Here is an 18,763-nt window from a genome sequence, read left to right as displayed (position 1 = left end):
AATGCGCTTAAATATCGGTCAACCTCCACTCAATCAATCATTATTGTGCTGACATTGCGAGGAAATGGTATAGCGAACTTGACAAGTGCACGATGATGCTCTTTGCACGCGCTTTGTCATCCAACTCAAGTTATTTTCTTGACATTGCAATAATTTTATGTTTAAGCCAATTTATTTAACAAGATTCTTGAGCTGTTTCAAGATCAGTTCTGGTTTCAAGAACGAAGATCGGTTTACAAGTTTTTCATGAAAATCAATCGAGCGCCGGTCAACAGGGTGCACTCGATTGTCAAGGCGAGACACCGGAGAACAATCGGGCAGGCCGGATTGTTCTAATCGAGTAGGGTACTGCAACGGATGGCATTGCGAGATCAGGCCGGGAGTGCTTTGTTGCCAATGACACGACCAGCTGCTTTGCTTCGATCCTGTGTTTGACAAGCGGTCGAAAATAACCGGGGAGGCGAAGAGGAAAGTGTCGGAAACTTTGCTCAACGGGTTCCTTTTCATAAAACCAATGGCCAAACGACGTATGCGAGTGCGTCAGATAGCTAAATGCAAAGGAATTTGAATTGTTTGTATTTATGAAAGAAATGGAACTCCCAAGTGACAAAGCAATACCAACCATGAATAAAAAACTCACCATAAGTGTAAACGAATCGTAACCAAAAATCGACAATTGTTTCTGATTGTTTTGAATCAGATTTTACATATTATAGCAAAGTTTTTAGTTTGTGTTTACCTGTCATCGTGCTCAATAATATGACATGCTTTAATAACTTTTGTTTAACCCATTCATGTCTAGTGGACTCTCTTCATCCTTCTAAATTGGATCAATTTATTTCCAAAATTAGGGATGTCTTGTATATTTATTTCTATATTTAGAATATTTCTTACAGAAATTCCTTTAAGCAAACAGCGCAGACCCAGATGAGACGCCGCATCATGTGGCGTCTCATTTGGGTCTACGCTGTTTGCCAATGATGCGGCGTCTCATCTGGGTCTGCGCTGTTTGCCAAGGCCTTTTTTCTATACGCTAGGCATAAATGGGTTAAAGTATTAATGCTTCGGAGAAAGTTTTCTTGTACTGTATCTGTAACATCCATGTACATGTATATGCATAGTTCGTACTAACAGAATCTGCATCGAATGATTCGAAATCTATAAATATTTTGGCAGGTTGTTCGCGAGGCACGTGGTTCCCGTGCCGTTGTTGTCGGCTGACCTTTGACCATTGACATGACATCGCCTGTGAACACCTGGAGAGATATGGGCTCACCCCATGCATGTATGCAAGCTGGAACAGTATGTATGTGTGAATGCATTTAGTTTTAGTTACAATTATTAAAAATATATGTGTCCAATTTTAGTTTGCTTAAACAAATTATTTCATACGATATCTCTTTAAGAATACCACTGATATGCTACTCTGCTCTGCTTGTAGTGTTTACTTTATGTTTTGTTTGAAGATGTTGTTGTTAACACAATTGAGAGAACATGTTTATACGTAAAATTATTTGTAAGCATTCGGTGTGCTCACATTAAAAAAGAATAGTCCCGTAGTTGCATGTTCAGTACAATTATAACTCACTTTAACTGTCTAACAACTACATCAGAATGTTACTTTGCATATTAGCCGTGCTCTATCAGATGAGACGCCACAGAACGTGGCGTCTCATCTGGATCCAAACTGTTTGCAAAGGCCTTCAAAATTCGGTTCCCGCACTGAAAGAGTTAAAACCCGGAACAATGGATGATCGTAATGTATCGTCTCGGATTAGCCTGTACAGTCTGCATAGGCTAAACAGGGACTACACTTTTGGCTGTTATCGTGCCAATGAAGTCTCTTCTAACCGAACATTTAGTGAATGGGAAAGATGTGGATTGCACAGGCTAATCTTGGACGATACGTTATACAATTGCATTAAGTGCGATGTGACTTGTCTCACGAAAGTAATTTTGCTATCAAAATTCAGAAATATACTTCATAGCGTACATTTCGTATATACTTTTGTATAGTTGTATAAATGTTGTTTAATAGAGAGCGTTTCGCCGTCGGAGGCTTTTCTATAAAATATTATTTTAAAAATGGACTATAATATAAAAATAACTGTTTTAATCTTTCGCTGTTCCGGGTGAAATACGTTCGTATTTTTTCCTGTAGTTTATATGCCTGCTGTGTTTTAAGAAAACTAGGACCACTTGGACTTGTCAAATAGCAAAATAGCACACATGGTAGCTCTTTTGTTCATAGCTCAGTATTGACAGTGTAAACCCTTCGTGAGCTTTTGCAGATGACGATGTAAATTTAATGAAATCGCTTGATCAACAGAATATATATACGCAATGTGGATGAATTAATTCCATTAATTTTTGGTCAGGTTTATTTATGCGAAGACTTACGAAATGTCTTATAAATGTATGACACCAATCCATCACGATTTCTCTATGAATGTAAATTAATTGAATTAAAACCCAAGTTAATATGAACTCCGTTTTCAATAGTCCTTTTGGTTGCCATAGACACTGCGCGGCGATTTTAACGTTTACACCTACATAGCATGTATCATTATCAATGATTTATGACATTTTTATTTTCAAGAATATTATAAATCATTTACTTGTAATGAATAATGTCTGATAATAATAGACTCAATTACATTTTCCACATACTAAGTAATAGATATACAGCAAAAGTGACATTTTCTTGAGGTAAAATACAATCCTTTTCTCATATACATCATACATTTAATACATATGAAAATAATAATAAGTATTAAATAATTTCTTTTTTATATAATATTTATTTTAATGGGCTGTGTAATAGTCAAATGATAAACGGATACGAAAATATTTGTTTATATATAAAACCACTACTTCAAACTAACGCCAGCATTGTGCACCTTTGCGCCACATTTTATTAAGCAATTAACATTAGTGTCCTAAAAAGTCGAGATAAATTGCATAACAATAATCTGTTCGAATTCTGATACCATGTATCCATTGCAACTTCTTGTAGTTTTTGCGAATACCGGTAGTTATAATTACACTAATACTATATGCATTTGCACACTGCGGACTTTTGCGCTAATCAATTTGTGTAGTCAATAATCATTCCGTTTAATGATACACATGACAGAACATATCATGTGTTTTATTATGACTTGCACCATATACATCGTCAGTATAACAAAACAAAGCATGACTAAGAAGATTTATGTCACGTTAATCATATAGTTTTAGTAAAACATATAACATTTGAGTATTATATGCATATACATTATGTAAATTCTTGATTTTTTTTTTTGGGGGGGGGGGGGGGGAATCGGTATGTGTCTTTGTTCTACGAGAATGAAACACGTCTGCGGAAAGTGTGGTACCTACAAAGATGATGAACGTTTGTAGCACGAATGAAGAATATCCGTAAGTTGTTGTGTGAGTTGATGTAACAGCAAAAGTATTAAAATGCATTTTTGCTGCGTTTGTATTACAAATCGTGTTATAACTTCTCTTATATGGTTAAATATATTACAGTCTAAATTAGATAATTTATATATTAACCCAATTATGCCTAGCGTCTAGAAAAAGGCCTTTGCAGACAGCGTAGACCCAGATAAGACGCCGCATGATGCGGCGTCTCATCAGGGTCTTCGCTGTTTGCTTAAAGGAATTTCTGTAAGGAATATTCTAAATATAGAAATAAATATACTAGGCATCCCTTATTTTTGAAATAACTTTATCCAATTTAGGAAGGGAGAGTCCACTAGGCATAAATGGGTTAAACATTCATGTATTTAAATAACTGCGTCAAAATTCCCAAATTTGATTTAATCTGATTATGTTGCTACCGTTGCGTTCATAAATTCCTATAGTGAGATAAATTGTAACCATGGGTAAAACGTTATATGTTGTATTGTTTGTCAGACGAAAACATAAATAGTAGTGCGCGTTCAATTGTCTCTTATATATTGCTTACTACTAAAGACATACGTTAATAACAACCGGCATCTAGCCCTTCTGAACATACAAAGGGTCCCAACAAGTAGGCAAACACAAAACAAACGTTCCGAAACATAGATTGAGTGTCAGCCAATTAGTTACGATTATGGTTGGAGATAATGGCCGATACAAAAGTCCACAAAATGCAAAGTAAACATATGATAATGTTAGATCATGTTTAACGCTTAGTAATATTAAAACATCACATTAAATTACCGAATTTTACCTGAAATATTCACAAAACATACAGGTACTCTAGGAAATCGCAGAAGCTAACTACACGTAGAAAATCTCAAATGATTTGTGTTTTTTTTCCTTCTTTTTATCCGATTCCAAGTCCTAAACATATCTCGTGCCTTAAGTAAACACGTCTATAAAACACAGACAATCGGCAAAAACAATGTACAATCAAACCAATGTGCTGAAGAAACCAGTAGAATTTGCAAATAAAAAGCAATGAACTTACCTTCGAGTTTGTTTTGAATATAGTCTTCTTTACACAAGAATTTGTTTTCTCCGACGACATAAAGCTCTTCGCCGGTTGATAGCTGCTTCCGGCATATCATGCACGTGAAACACTTCAGGTGAAACACTTTGTCACGTGCACGACGCACGAGGTCGCTCGGGGATATGCCTTGTCCACATCCGGCACATTTGGTGCCATATCGCCTACAAGTGAAAACAGGAAAGCATGGCATTTCATTTGTTATATTTTTACCTTAAAGTGATATAAGACGCATTTTTCACTGTTGAATTGAAGTGAAAAGAATCAACAGGTGAAAAGAGTAACTTAAAATGTGGTAACTGACCAATTATCTGCAACTCATCTTGCTACCAGTTGTTTATAAAAATATATATTATATTCGATATTTTACATGACTGCCCCAGTCCTCTGAGCCGAGGAGCGGAACTGTCTTTTTATTAGGATCGGAGTTAGTGTTCGTGTGTCGTATGAATAGATATCGTTGCAGGAAATTAAAATTATCCGTAAAATAAAATTGTGTCTTTGTATCGTATGAACGAATCTGCACTAAAACTAAATTTAGAATCACATCGTACATTCATGAATAGTTGTCAAACGAAAGTACGGTTGATATTCAAATGCATTATTTTTTTCTTTCCGGGATATTGTTTAAGTATGTTGATGCTGCATTAACAAATATAAGTGTATATGACGTGAAAACACCAAAAATAAACAACGTTTGCGATAGACACCTATAAACATAGCATATACTGTTAGATATTAGTGTCTAATATCACTTTAATTTGTTTTGCTGTAGCAATATTTTACGGCATACATAGATAGTATCATCACTACAGGCCAGCCTTTAGTTGTTTTTAAGACAGTATTAACCCATTTATGCCAAGCGTCTAGAAAAAAAGGCCTTGGCAAACAGCGTAGACCCAGATGAGACGCCGCATGATCTGGGTCTGCGCTGTTTGCTTAAATGAATTTCTGTAAGAAATATTCTCAATATAGAAATAAATATACTAGACATCCCTAATTTTGGAAAAAAATGATCCAATTTAGAAGGATGGGAGAGTCCACTAGGCATAAATGGGTTAAGACAGTATTAAGACAAGTAGGTTACGTTCGAACACCGTCGCTCTTCAAGTCACCGCTTATATTTACATAGCCAAAACGAAAGTATTATGTAACTTGATTATGCAAATAAGTGATACCATGTTTTATGACTGGCGTATAATGATCGAATTATATGTGTTGCAATAATTATGAAATAAGCGTCAATTATATCGCAACTTGTGTATACCGTGATTTGTTGTCATTGAGCATAGATATGATAACAAACAATTTATACCATATGGAACGACTATTGCTTTAAGTGTAATTTGAAATAAAGATCCTACTTGAACATTAAAAATCACGCCCATCATTTTGTTGACAGGGTTATAGCAATCGATGGAAATTGCTATAAAAAATTGCATTAAGTAAAGCAGCGCCTGCAACATGCCTACAAAAACCTTAAAAAGTTACTTCGCATAAATTAATTACTGTCCGCTTCCGACTACTACAGTATCAATAAACGCAGCTTTAAAATTGTTTAATAATATTAGACTTTAGTTATTATCTGGCTCGTTGATAATAAACTAAATAAGCAAGGACATGCTTTATATGTTGAAGTTACCGTATCTAATTAAAGTTGAACGTGGAATTACAGCGATGTCAAATGAGGTTGAAAACATATTATATTTCCGCAGCATGCGTGTGTTTTGGTCAAGAACGAACAACTCTTAGAACTTAAAACAGTTAATGTACAATTAATTTCGTTGCAGCTTTTGTTGCTTTGTTAATAATTAAATATTTTTTTAACCTTCATTTTAGCTTATCAAAGATATAATGTATATTAATGAGTTGAAATTAAATCAGACTCGCTGTAGTGACAAATTTGTACATATAGGAATAATAAAACATCCAAAACATTATGTCATGAACATTTCAACGAAAATTACGAAAATGTAGGTTCATGTTGGTTTAATAATAATTTGATTGAAATTTACATTTGTTACCAATTGTCATAATATGCTTAGTAAGACAATCACGTGTTATTATATTATCTGGTGACCTGAAAATTGAAGGCACAACAATTATTCCTTTTAGAGTAATATTTAAAATAAATAAATAAATACATAAACAATAACACGTAATTAATTCACTATAAGATGATACATTATATTATATGACGTTTATAGTAAGGCAGGAAATATTGTTTTGAATTGGCATGGAGATCCTATTGTATATAGCCAAGTATACAGTGCATGATTTAAATCAACGTTGTAACTACAATGTAGCAGAAATACGGCGAAAATTGCATGTTATGGTCATACTCGTGAATGAATTACGGTTTGCTTATCTTCTGCTGGAGTCCACATTCAGGAAATAACAGTCAACGTGTGTTTAATATAAATGGATTTGTATTCATTGTATTTAGTGTATAGTAACATAAATTGTTATGAAATCGATTCGTTTAAATGAACCTGTATTAATTAAACAAAGCGCGAAACTGAAACAAGAATATTAACAACAGCACTGCCTATCGAGATATTCAAAATATACTGATTATTGTAATTTGTGTTTCTATTTTTTAACATTGCATCTGATCAATTAATTAGAAAACGACAACGCTATTCTAAAACATAATATCCACAATAATTGATTAAACTAGTAAGGTAATAATATTAATATTTTTGAGTAATATTACAGTTTATAGCGAGCTCGTAGGTATATATTAACACTCTGAAGTGTATACCTTCATAATAAATCAGAAAAAAATTATAACAGTATATTTCTATCTATAAAAACTAAATATCGCACTTGCTTCAGGTTAAATATCGTAAAACAAAAACTTAAATTAATATCGCACTTATATTTATTGTAAAGTAAATTAATCTTAATTCACGCATGTCTTTCTAAGAATTAAAAAATTAATGTTATCATTAAATATGCGTATTTTTATTAAATCGATCAACACATTCAAACCTAACAAATCACACAAACACACTTTATTTAACGTATAAGAGAATATTATATTTTGAGATAGCAATCGAATATAAATATTGGTATTTGGTAATTGTATTTCTTGTAATTAATTAGATTTCTTGCCTGAAGCGGACCTAACTGCAGAAAGCGAGAAACCGTTAGATTGTTATCTGGCAATGAAACGTGTCATAACGTATTGTCTTAAAATAAAATAAATAAGTCGTTGATTTCTTTGCGATCGTACCAGTCTCATAGAAGAAACGTTTTTGATCATTATTGTATTTGGCATATATTATAATATTATATGCGAACAGGAAAAGTATATTTTAATTGAAACGTTTTTTTAAACTTGACTTTTAATGATAAGAAACAACATACATCCGACTGTAAAGAAAAGCAAAACAAACAACTATGTCAAAAACTAACTAATAAACCACCAACACAGGACATAGATAGATGTCATCGTAACGAAAAGTTATTATAATTATAATTGTTCTTATTATTATTTATGCCGTTGTTATTTAAACTGCAACATGTAATTTTCTGCAGACATATATAATAGAATAGTTATGCCGATGAGAATCGGTAATAGATGGTTATAATTTGTGTATATGTGAATGACTTTAAAGGTAGGATATGCCCTAAAGTTAATAGAAGTTTTCATTTAGTACAGGAATCAAATTTTAATGCATTGATAAATTCCTTAATCCAAACAATTTTATACCATTATAATTTCAAATAAAAGCTGACACAACGTGCATAACACAAACAATAGATTGACTTGATAGACATATATATGTATAATTCCTACTTCATATTTTAGTTTGTTCTTGTTTTGGCATCACAAACACATGCACCATAGTCAAACTTCTTGTGTATTATAAATAGAAATATAAATAAAATGTTGATTGCTTTTAAAACGACATAGGCTCGATATTTACCTAAAGAAATCATTTCTACAGTAGAGCTTTCCGTCTCTAGAAAAGCACTTGTCCGTCAGTGCGCATGCGCAATCCGTGCATCGGACACACTGCACGTGCCACGTGCGGTCAAGCACGTTGAGCAGATACCGGTCTATGATTGGACACTGACATCCCGCGCACATCTGCATCATGGAAAGGTTCTCAATCGCCACTTTGCCGGTTCGGGTTCGAATCCTAGCCGGACCGTTCAGCGCTATTCCAACTGTAAGTAAATCCCGCTATCTAGCTATCAGTCAGTGGCATGATAGATAACACATGCTTTATTTGTATTAATTCGCCCAAAGTTGATAACTGTTAATCCGATTGAAATATGTATTTGTATTCTGACTCGGTTAGTTCAATGTATAAAATAAAATGGTTTGTTAATCTTCGAGACATCCACAGTCCTTAGTTAACAACTCTTCACTGTTCTGTCACTATTATAAAACGTCCATTTAACCATTAAAGTATCGCAAGATAAACAGTAAACATTGACACTGTCACCGATTTTCACACTACGAATTTTAAGAGTTCGAATGCTATTAAAAACGAATTTGTTGTATTTTCTCCGCGAATCCAAATCGCCATTTACTTTTTAGCATAATGGTGTGATATTTAGAAACCTCTTCCTGTTATTCTGTGCTTCGTAGACCCGCCTCCTGTTCACTGACTTGTCAATGTTATCACAAGTGGGAGTGGTTAGCGAGATTTCCAATAACCAATGATTGTCGACCTGAGGCCATTATTGGAAAACCGCCGTGTGTAGCGAAACATGGCTGATAGATCGAATTCAGAACTAACAGAAACTATCAAATTATAAAGCTATTAATAATAGAAAAATAAGCACTGTTGGATTTTAGCTAAAGACGTCTCAAATTACAACCAACAGAATGTATCCGACTCGCGCATGTTGGAAGAAAAAATCTACGAGTTTGATCTCTACACAAGATAGAAAAGCTGATTTATTTCGAATCTTTTTTTGCATGACTGGTCTACGTTAGCTTATTTTGTCTTATTAAAACACTACAAAGGTATCTATATCAGGCGTAAAGTCATTATAATCAAATAATTAAATATAATTATATTTTTATCGATACATAGCTGTAAGCTTAGATATAAGCATAATGTTGTTTTCGCTGTTTATAATGAACTTGATAAGACTTAATATTTTAAAATGACACAAGTGACCTTTTTTACTGTATGCGTGAAATTAAAGTGCAGCCCAATACCAGCTTTGTCTATGTTTAAAAGGTATTAAGGTATACATTCAATGCGGTCAGGTTTTTAAAACATATACACATTTCGTGCATAATCTTTTTAATAAAAAAATATTATTACATATAATTCATATATTATAATTAAAAATTCAGAAAATATTAACGTTCTTACGTACTATAAAGAATTATGAAGGATTTGATTGATCGACTTAAATTAGGCGGCAGACTTTGCCACAGTTGTATCACATTCAGGAAAAATACGTCGAAAAAATATTCAAGTTTTCATAAACTTTATTTGTCAACTTGATGTGAAAACTATGTTTTTGCATTTTTTAATTGGAACAACAGTCCATTTCATAATATTATTTATACAAAACACCAGCAAGCGAGCCTGTACGGTTTATCGAACCAAAGAGCGAAAAGTACAAAAAGTCGTATTGATTGAACTGCATAATAACTAATAATCTCCAAAACATAGCTCACGTAAGAAAGGTAATAATTGTTTCACGCCATTTTTATATTGATCTAATCGGAACTTCTCTGACATAGCCCTTCGTCGATTGCCGGAGATAGAGATGTCAGCTAGGTAGGTGTCGAGCGACACATAAAAACCGTGTCAAAATCGTCTTTAACGCCTCGGGTTAAGTCTTAGATATTTATCATGTGCAATTTAGACATTTCATCCCTCCTTTCTTGTGTCCAACAAATAATAGTAACCATAAAAAGTTAACAGCGACAGATTTGTGACCGGTCGACGTTGCTTACAAAAGCAGTTAAAATGCAGACGTCATATCATGGAGTCGAACTTTGACTTTTCCATTTAGTTTCTTTCTATCTTCCTAAAAGTACAAATGTTGAGTTTTTCCTTGAATAAACAACAACTACAACGAACACACCAAGAACAAAAACAACAGAACTAAATATAAAGATAATAATGACAATGATAATAATTAGTATGATAATGATAATGATAATAATAATAATAATAATAAAAAAATAATAATAATAATTACTGCGCTAACCTTTAAGCCCTACCTAAATCGGGAGAAAACCTGCTGTTTATGTTAAAATGTATGTAAGGGATACAACTCCATCAAAATCAACATAATTACATCCCTTCTAATCGCTTTTCAAAGGGAATAATTCAATAATGAAAAATACTTTTATAATATATTAATCTTTATTAAAATCGCAATATATATGGTACAATCATGGATACATATACACATTACCAGGTGTACTACAGTTACCTAAATACGAAACGTGTATGCATTATCAAAGTTGTTGTACGTTTTTTTCTTTCCTCGGCGAGCCATTTGAAAACCATATCGACTCACATGGCCGGAGGCGGAAGTTTTCAAAATGTTATCAGTACCCATCCTGCTCAGTTGACAATCCGAACATATCCGATGTGTCATTGATGACAGCACAATTTATGTCCATGTGACACAAAACATGTGATGCTGAAGTTGCTGATGACAGGAGAATTTGCGATATTCTATAATGGTATAGAATACATATAAAATAACAGGGTGTACTCAATTGATGATCATAACATACTTTCTTCACTCTATTGTACGAAAATCATGCGAAAAAGTGTAAATATATTTAGATCTTAAATAAAGTATGCTCCGCACTGAGTATTTAGTAGAGATACAAATATAAATTAGTGCATTTAAACTTATAATAACTGATACTAACCTTAAAACTATCACTTGTAATTTGGCTAATTATGCAAGAGTGTGCTATAATAAAAAGCAACCTGAGAAATAGAGTGGAGAAGTGGGTGTAGAACAAATGAGAATGTTTTAAACAGTTTTCGCAGACCCATTCTCGCTTAAATATCCGTAAATTTATGCTCTTGATAAGCTAAACGGGGCGCCGCCAACACCAAGTAACCAGTATTTATTGTCTTGTCAGGCGACACAGCAGCATAGCAAAAACAAAACAAATGCTGCTCACACGGGACTACGAATCCAAAACATGACCGTCCGCCACGGACGTCGATACATAAAAGTGTGGATGCTAAATGCCTTTCACAACGGACACATTTGATTTATGTATGTGAAAGCACAACGACTCTGCTGGGGGATTGGTGTGCGTTTGCTTTATATTAAAGTTTGTCACGTGGTAACAAGAATTTCGACGGCAACTACAATCAAAGCGCTGAAGGCACTGAAGGTGTTCGCTATTACATAATCTTAGACGCAGTTCAGTTTTCAAACTTATGTTATAGCTTTTTATATCGCAAGTTTGAAATGAACACAACCCATTCAAATTTATAAAGAGTGTGTCTGAAAGCACATGTCGAGATGTGTGTGCACTGTTTATCCTCATATTTATTTTATCGAGATAACTTAGACAAAATAACAACAAAATGTCTCTTTTTTCACAATTGGTTGCTGCACTGGCAACCATCTTTAGAATTTGGTTTCCTTGCTAAAAATAACAAGCCTATAATCATGTACATGTTGTGTTGTGTATCTAATTCTGTATCTATTTTCTTTAAATTATTGATCAACAATTTTGCCAATATTACAGACTTTTAATGCAGCATTAAGCCCCGTTTTCCCTGAAAGCAGCCAATATGTACAGATTTCAATGATAAACTGGCAAATGTCGTCGCACAAGCTGTTATAAACACTAGACTGGCCAATATCGTTGAACAAGCTCTTAAACCTTATAAATGCTGTCTGCTACAGTGTACCAGTGGTTAAAAACAATGCAAATTAATCGTATACCACCGTTTGTATGTATTTAGTGTTTAATAGTTTAAGCTGCCATAACTCCTAAAGGAAACGGTCTTTACTGTATATGTTTGTGTTTCTGTGACCATAGTTGTTTGGTCCTTTATATGTTAACTTCTCATTCTAATTTGATACTTGCCAATTCATAAATCCCTGCATAAAATGAATTCGAACATTTAAAGGAGCAGTTTTGCTTGAACATCGATATGTACGTTCATCTTTTGAGAATGTTCGCAAAGTTACAACCACGAAGTGTAAAAACTAAACAATTACATCATCGTTAAATGCATATTTACATTACTTATTAGCCAAATACAAATGTTTAAATACAAACGGTCAAGAAGTAACGGTTATGTTTTGAACTAATCGCCTTGTTGTTGATTTTTCGTCGCAGTCGGCACATCAAAGGAAAATCTCGGTTTCATATAAAGTAGCGAATCTCTAACAAGTTTGCAAGATGTGTTGTTTAATAAACATAAGGTGACACTATAAAAGTTTATTTGTTGTTTGTCTGAAAAAAAGACTGTTTTGTACCATGAACATACTTGTATAAATCAGCAACGTGTTTATGTATGATAAATATCAAATAAGTCATGGGTAATGATTGTTCGCAATATGAGTGCAGTATAACAATAATTAATAAAATGTTAAAACAATAATATGCCCATCATCGTCGTGGATAAATTGGGTCCTTTTTACCAGCCTATATGTTGATTGCTATTTTCAAGTTTTATTGTTTTTAATGTAAATTGGTGATTACAAATACAGTTTTCTTTCTGGAATTGTGCATTAAAAAAGCGATATGCAAGTAAACAAACAGTATATAATTAAACAGAGATTCATTTAAACGTTAGATGTAAAACAACACCAAAGCAAATGCATAAGTATGAACAACGTTTTCTGAACCATACTAGCATTGCAAACGACAGCTTAGGTACAGTTCTGTACGACTAAGTAAACAAGTTGAGCTATTGTTACAGAATTATTGTCAATCACAGACAAATTGCCGTCAATGTTAACGCATACTCTACAGCAAAGAAATGAATTGATTTGGAAGGCGCTACATTGTCCAAGATGGCGATAGACCGGATTATTTTTTTTTGTTGAAAAGTGTGTCAATGCCAAGGCATTTTGTAGGTGTTTCCTAGCCTAAGGCCATGTGATACTGGTTGGTTAACTTCCAATATAAAATCTCGCACATTGGCGTATTAAAACGATACTCCTCTCAATCGTGGCTTTACACAGTTTAGGGAGCGCGCTTTTCGATGACGCAACCTAAACAGTCGAGATACTTCGGGCTATTTAGCCTATTCCGGACACGGTTATGTTTGGATGCCGATAATTATGCGGTAGAGACGGACGGAATAATAGGAGCAATCATCATAAATCAATTTAATTTGAACGATAAAGATTGGGTATTAAAGCCAATTGCTACTGAATAAGCTAGAATTGAGTGTCACGAAGGGCGCTAGATGTTAGATTGGTATTACGTTTACCGTTGTTTGAGGAAAGACGATGCCGTGGTGTCTTTTATACCATAATCACTAAATATCCAAGCGTTTTACGATTATAAGAAGATAACATTAATAATGTCAGAAAATTCTAACGTGTAACGAATAAGCAAGCTAAAAGAACTCATTTACAGGTATTAAATTTAATAAATTTCGCAAAACTGAACTATATTATTTCTGTGTTTTTTTTCTTCAAATTAGTGCAAATCGTACTCTATGTATTATAATATAAAAGTACCAAAAGAACGCAATGCACTTTAAATACATTTAGATCATAATACATGCGGCTTCAGGCGATATCTGTCTGACGAACATAAATGATTTTTAGAAATAGCCTTAAGCATTGTCTTTAATATGTTAACCATGTAAGCTGATCCGCATTTTTTGGTCTCAGAAGATATTGTTTGCATGATTATATTCTCGTGTAACAAATTACATCATTAGGCGAGTCATGAGCTAGAAAAAGTCGTCTCCATGATATGTCATCCTGACAGAATCCGTCTGCAATGTTCCTCTTGGGACGAAACGGTTTGATGACGGTAAATCATTCGGTGTAGGCTTTTGCTTCTTTAATTACGGTTAAAATACACTATGGAATTATAATTTGGTGTTGTTTACATCGTTGCTTGTATCACATTGAATTCATCACCGCGATGCGTTAAAGATTTATGACAGAAATTAAGCTTAATAGTATATAAACTATTTTTATCAAAGGCTGGAAAGGATATAAAAAGACGCATGCCAACTTTCAGAACTTTTATGATGCCAAACAAGCTTATATTTCGTTGGGTAAGTCCGGGGAAGCACGCGGACACGCGTATATATAAAGACGCTACCAGGGTTTAATGTTCCTGTATCAGTAATATAGATTTTATACACGTATTTGTAGACAATTCGGAAATAATTTTATCCAAATCGCAAACAAACAAACCAATTTAGTCCAACGTACACAGTCATACAAAATAATCAAATGAAAAAAAAAATAACGAATGATATTCTGTCTAAATTATTCGAAATCATTTGAGAATATTGATTATACTAAAAAATAATTTAGAGTTCAGGGTGAAATAAGCAAACAATATAAAATAACTCAAATAAAATCGTAAGAATTAACAAGATCTAAATTTTGCAGAGTTGTAAAATTTGCACACGCGACTAGTGTCAGTAGTGATAATGTTTTAGATCCCAGCTGGTTGAAAGAAAAAGAACAAAAACCGGCCATCAGTGTCCTAAAAAAATAACATTTCATCACTAAAACTGTTCGCTGAGTGTTGGAGGTGGGCACTTCTAAGACAATATGGACATCTGTTTAAACGGCTTTAGTACATATACACAATATAAAATAAAATAATTATTTCGTATACATGTAGTTAATAATGTCCGATACAAGACAACATTCTCACAAGTTAAATTTAACAGACATGTATCTGCTTTTAAGTGTTTACGTGTATCATCGTCAGCTTTTGGTGCTGCACAGTATTCTTCAATAATTGACAACAATGTACAATTAAAATTAGAATTTTCAACGTATAGATCTATCAAATACTAGAGGATAAAGAGCTTGTGTCCCTATTTTCCGCATTTAAATGCTATAGCCGTATCCCAACTCCCACCGACTTACAACGTTTTTCACGCTGGTTAATTACAATAATGTTTCTAAATGTAGGAGTAAAACATCTAGGACGGTAAAATAAAATGAAGTATTTAAAAAATATAAGTACTGGTTCTTGGCATATTTTCTGTTACGTTAACATAAACTGTCAAAGAACGGGTTGCAAAAATCGTCATTTTTGGCATTTCCTCGAACGAAGACTATTATCCCACTTATACTTTCGAGATCCACTGTACAAACGCTCACCGTATAAATTGTAGTCAGGTGCTTAAACCGGTAGCTCATTAATGCAACTTAAAATATGTAAGAATATAAAAAAAACTTTCAAACACTTTAATGTCAGTTACTAGAATATTGTGGTGTAAGGTAGACCAGCAAGCTATTGCACTACAAGATTTACCCCCCTCGCAACGGTACGCTTTAATGCTTAAGGGAGATCAACTTTATCAGAGGGATTCAATGAGATGAGGGAACTGAAAACCTCTGTAAAGTCAGCCGGACCCGACCTTTTGGGGGGAACACTGCAATTCATACGTCATGTTTCAACTTGTATTTCATCCACATAAACAATGACACCGCCGACGTGAACGAATACTAGGTCGACCATTTCGTCGAAGACGGTTGTAGCAATAATGACAAGTGCGAGATGATAATACGTTAACTGACTTTGTGAAGATTAGTATGTGACGTTAACAAATATGTTCTATGAGACGATTACACAGAATTATCAATATGACGTATGCAACGTTCAGTTTGTGACGTACGCGTATGTGACGGTTATCTGTTATATACAATACGAATGAAAAGTATTATAAACAAACGACAATCTTTCTTGCAGCGTCTAAATACATCGCATAGGATTGATTTCAACCGATACAAATGACGCATAATTGAAATGAAAACCAAATTACATTTACAAATGACTGTGTTGATTTTCTTTATCCTTATTACATAGTTAATTAAACAGACTTTAATATTCACTATTTAATATTCATAAATGTATCAATTAATTTACCACAGGGAGAAGCGCTTTCATAAATAATCCACAAATATATACAAACAATAATCATAGAATAACAATATCAACTTGTGTGTAGGTAAGAAGTTTATAAACAGTTCATCTTTATTTTTTCACGACAACTGTTTTAGTACGGACCTGGAACATTATCAACTTACTGCACAATTCCTTCTTATAGCCTCCAAAATATATATTTCGGTAATCTGTGACCATGGGCCAATTGTTTCAGAGTATTAATGTGTTCTAAGAGATTCAGGCTTCGCTACAATCGGACGTAAATAATTCTAAATAAAATCATAATCGAATTCGTGTAAAAGCCCAAGTGACAAGTTCTAACCAAATCTAGAGACAGCTGGAAAGGCCATCACCATATTCGGAGACTGCCTCCACACCACAGATAGATATGGAACACATGTTTCATGATCAAAACCTCTAAGAATGGTTAAGCTTTGGATGTTACATTACAACAAATATATTTTAGCGCCCCTCCCAAGTTGTCAAACCTGAATCCCTAACACAAAGCGGTCTGGTGGAGACCCTGTCAATTCCCCCAAGTCCGAAGCACCGTTATATCACCATTCTGCTAGTTTGAAACAACTGCGCTAGTCTGCAATACCGCCATCCAATGAACTTTCCACAGAAGTTTATTTAAATACTTAAAACAAATTCAGAGACTAAGCTCGAACTCAAAACCCAAAACAGAACTCGTAACATATATGGATACATGTATATTCAACTACATTAGTCAACTAGACTACAAATACAATATAAAGATCCTACTACAATACTTAATGATACAAAATATTAACATGAGAACCTATTCAGCTACGGTATGCAGCTTATTGCATGTTACTGATTCCAAGCAACGTTTTGCTCTAACAAACACAATTTTGTAATCGGGCGAACCTTTTCCCCACCATTTCTTCTAACTCTACAGGACCGCACAAGGCCGTCTCTTCAATTTCTTACTTCTACTACTAAGTCCTAAAGGCCTTAACCACGAGTTATGTCTGGTCGCATACGAGAAGATTTTTTTACCGCAATATTTCTCCGAATGAAATGTCATTTCTGGCGTACCTGTAATTTGGGAGATACTTTTGAGCAATCGTCTCCAGAAATTGTTCACTAGGTACTGTACTTGTCTCCACCATCTTTGACAAATGTAATCTCCCTTCTCAAATACTCCAGGACGGAAACAAGTATTCGGGCGGAGTAGCACAATTTTGTTCGGCGACAGCGGTTATGGATCACGGGGATTATCACTTACCTGTCTATTCGGTCGGTTATTTAAAATGTTTTCTAATACCGTGCAGAGAGTTGACAGAGCTTTTCCACTTCAACACTTTCTTTCTCATCAACAGTTTAAATATATGGTATATAATTATTGTATGTAATAAAGTTTTATTCACATTAATATAAACTTAAATAATGGTTTTACTAGTTATCTAAATTCATTATTGTCGAGGAATTGTCCCCTGGAATACTGCACACATTGATATGGTTCCTTCTTCATCGTGGATCTGGTCGTGAGTAGTGTCCGGTCCCAGGTCTGTGATGCAGCTGCATGTCCTCAGCAGCTGTGTTGTTGTCATTTCGTCGTCTCCATACTTATCATATATGTCGAAGAGTCAACCGCGGACTTCTTTGAACGGCTTCCGATGCACTATGGTCAGGACATGCTCCGACACTAGGCGGATCGTCAAGTCTTCTGTATCTTCCTCATGGCATAACAAGTGGGCAAGCATGTAAAAGCCAAGGTCGGCACGCTATGCTCGAGTGTTAATTCTGGAAAGACACCCTGACAGAATGAAATATGTTGTGAACTATGAAATATATTACTAGTATGTTTTTTATTTTAATTATACATTAAATGTAACTTTCAATTACATGTACTTAAACATACATATTACTGTTTGCTTTGTTATTCTAAATAAAAAAATCAAATTATACATTCAACGTTGTTGGATCTCACAGTATGGCGATAGTCACTTCAATTCTCCGCCCTCCACATTGAAGGGCGTTCAATGTACAGAACAACATTTAGAAGAGGACCTCTAACCTATTTGTTTCCGTTCAACATATTTTGTTATCCTCGTCAGTATGCAAGTGTTGGTCGGTGGCATCCCACTCCATACCGTACACAGTGTACATGTTATACATGCATGTTATAGCACATTTTAAAAATTGAACATTCAAAAGCT

General features: G+C 34.1%; 1 protein-coding gene across 1 annotated transcript in view; it reads right to left on the bottom strand.

The window, feature by feature from the left end:
- Positions 1-9,010, bottom strand: part of LOC127866476 (LIM/homeobox protein Lhx1-like) — a 29,118-nt gene extending 20,108 nt beyond the window's left edge. The window contains exons 1-2 of the mRNA XM_052407015.1: positions 8,437-9,010; positions 4,463-4,665 (exon numbers count right to left, since the gene is read on the bottom strand). Coding sequence (XP_052262975.1) covers positions 4,463-4,665; positions 8,437-8,609 — 376 coding nt within the window. The 5' untranslated portion in view covers positions 8,610-9,010. The remainder of the gene's footprint in view (positions 1-4,462; positions 4,666-8,436) is intronic.
- Between the last annotated feature and the right edge of the window lie 9,753 nt (positions 9,011-18,763).

The sequence above is a fragment of the Dreissena polymorpha genome, chromosome 1 (genome assembly GCF_020536995.1).
Source record: "Dreissena polymorpha isolate Duluth1 chromosome 1, UMN_Dpol_1.0, whole genome shotgun sequence".
NCBI classification, from domain to species: domain Eukaryota; kingdom Metazoa; phylum Mollusca; class Bivalvia; order Myida; family Dreissenidae; genus Dreissena; species Dreissena polymorpha.
The sequence above is the reverse complement of the archived record's forward strand: the minus strand, read 5'-3'. Positions and strand labels throughout refer to the sequence as shown.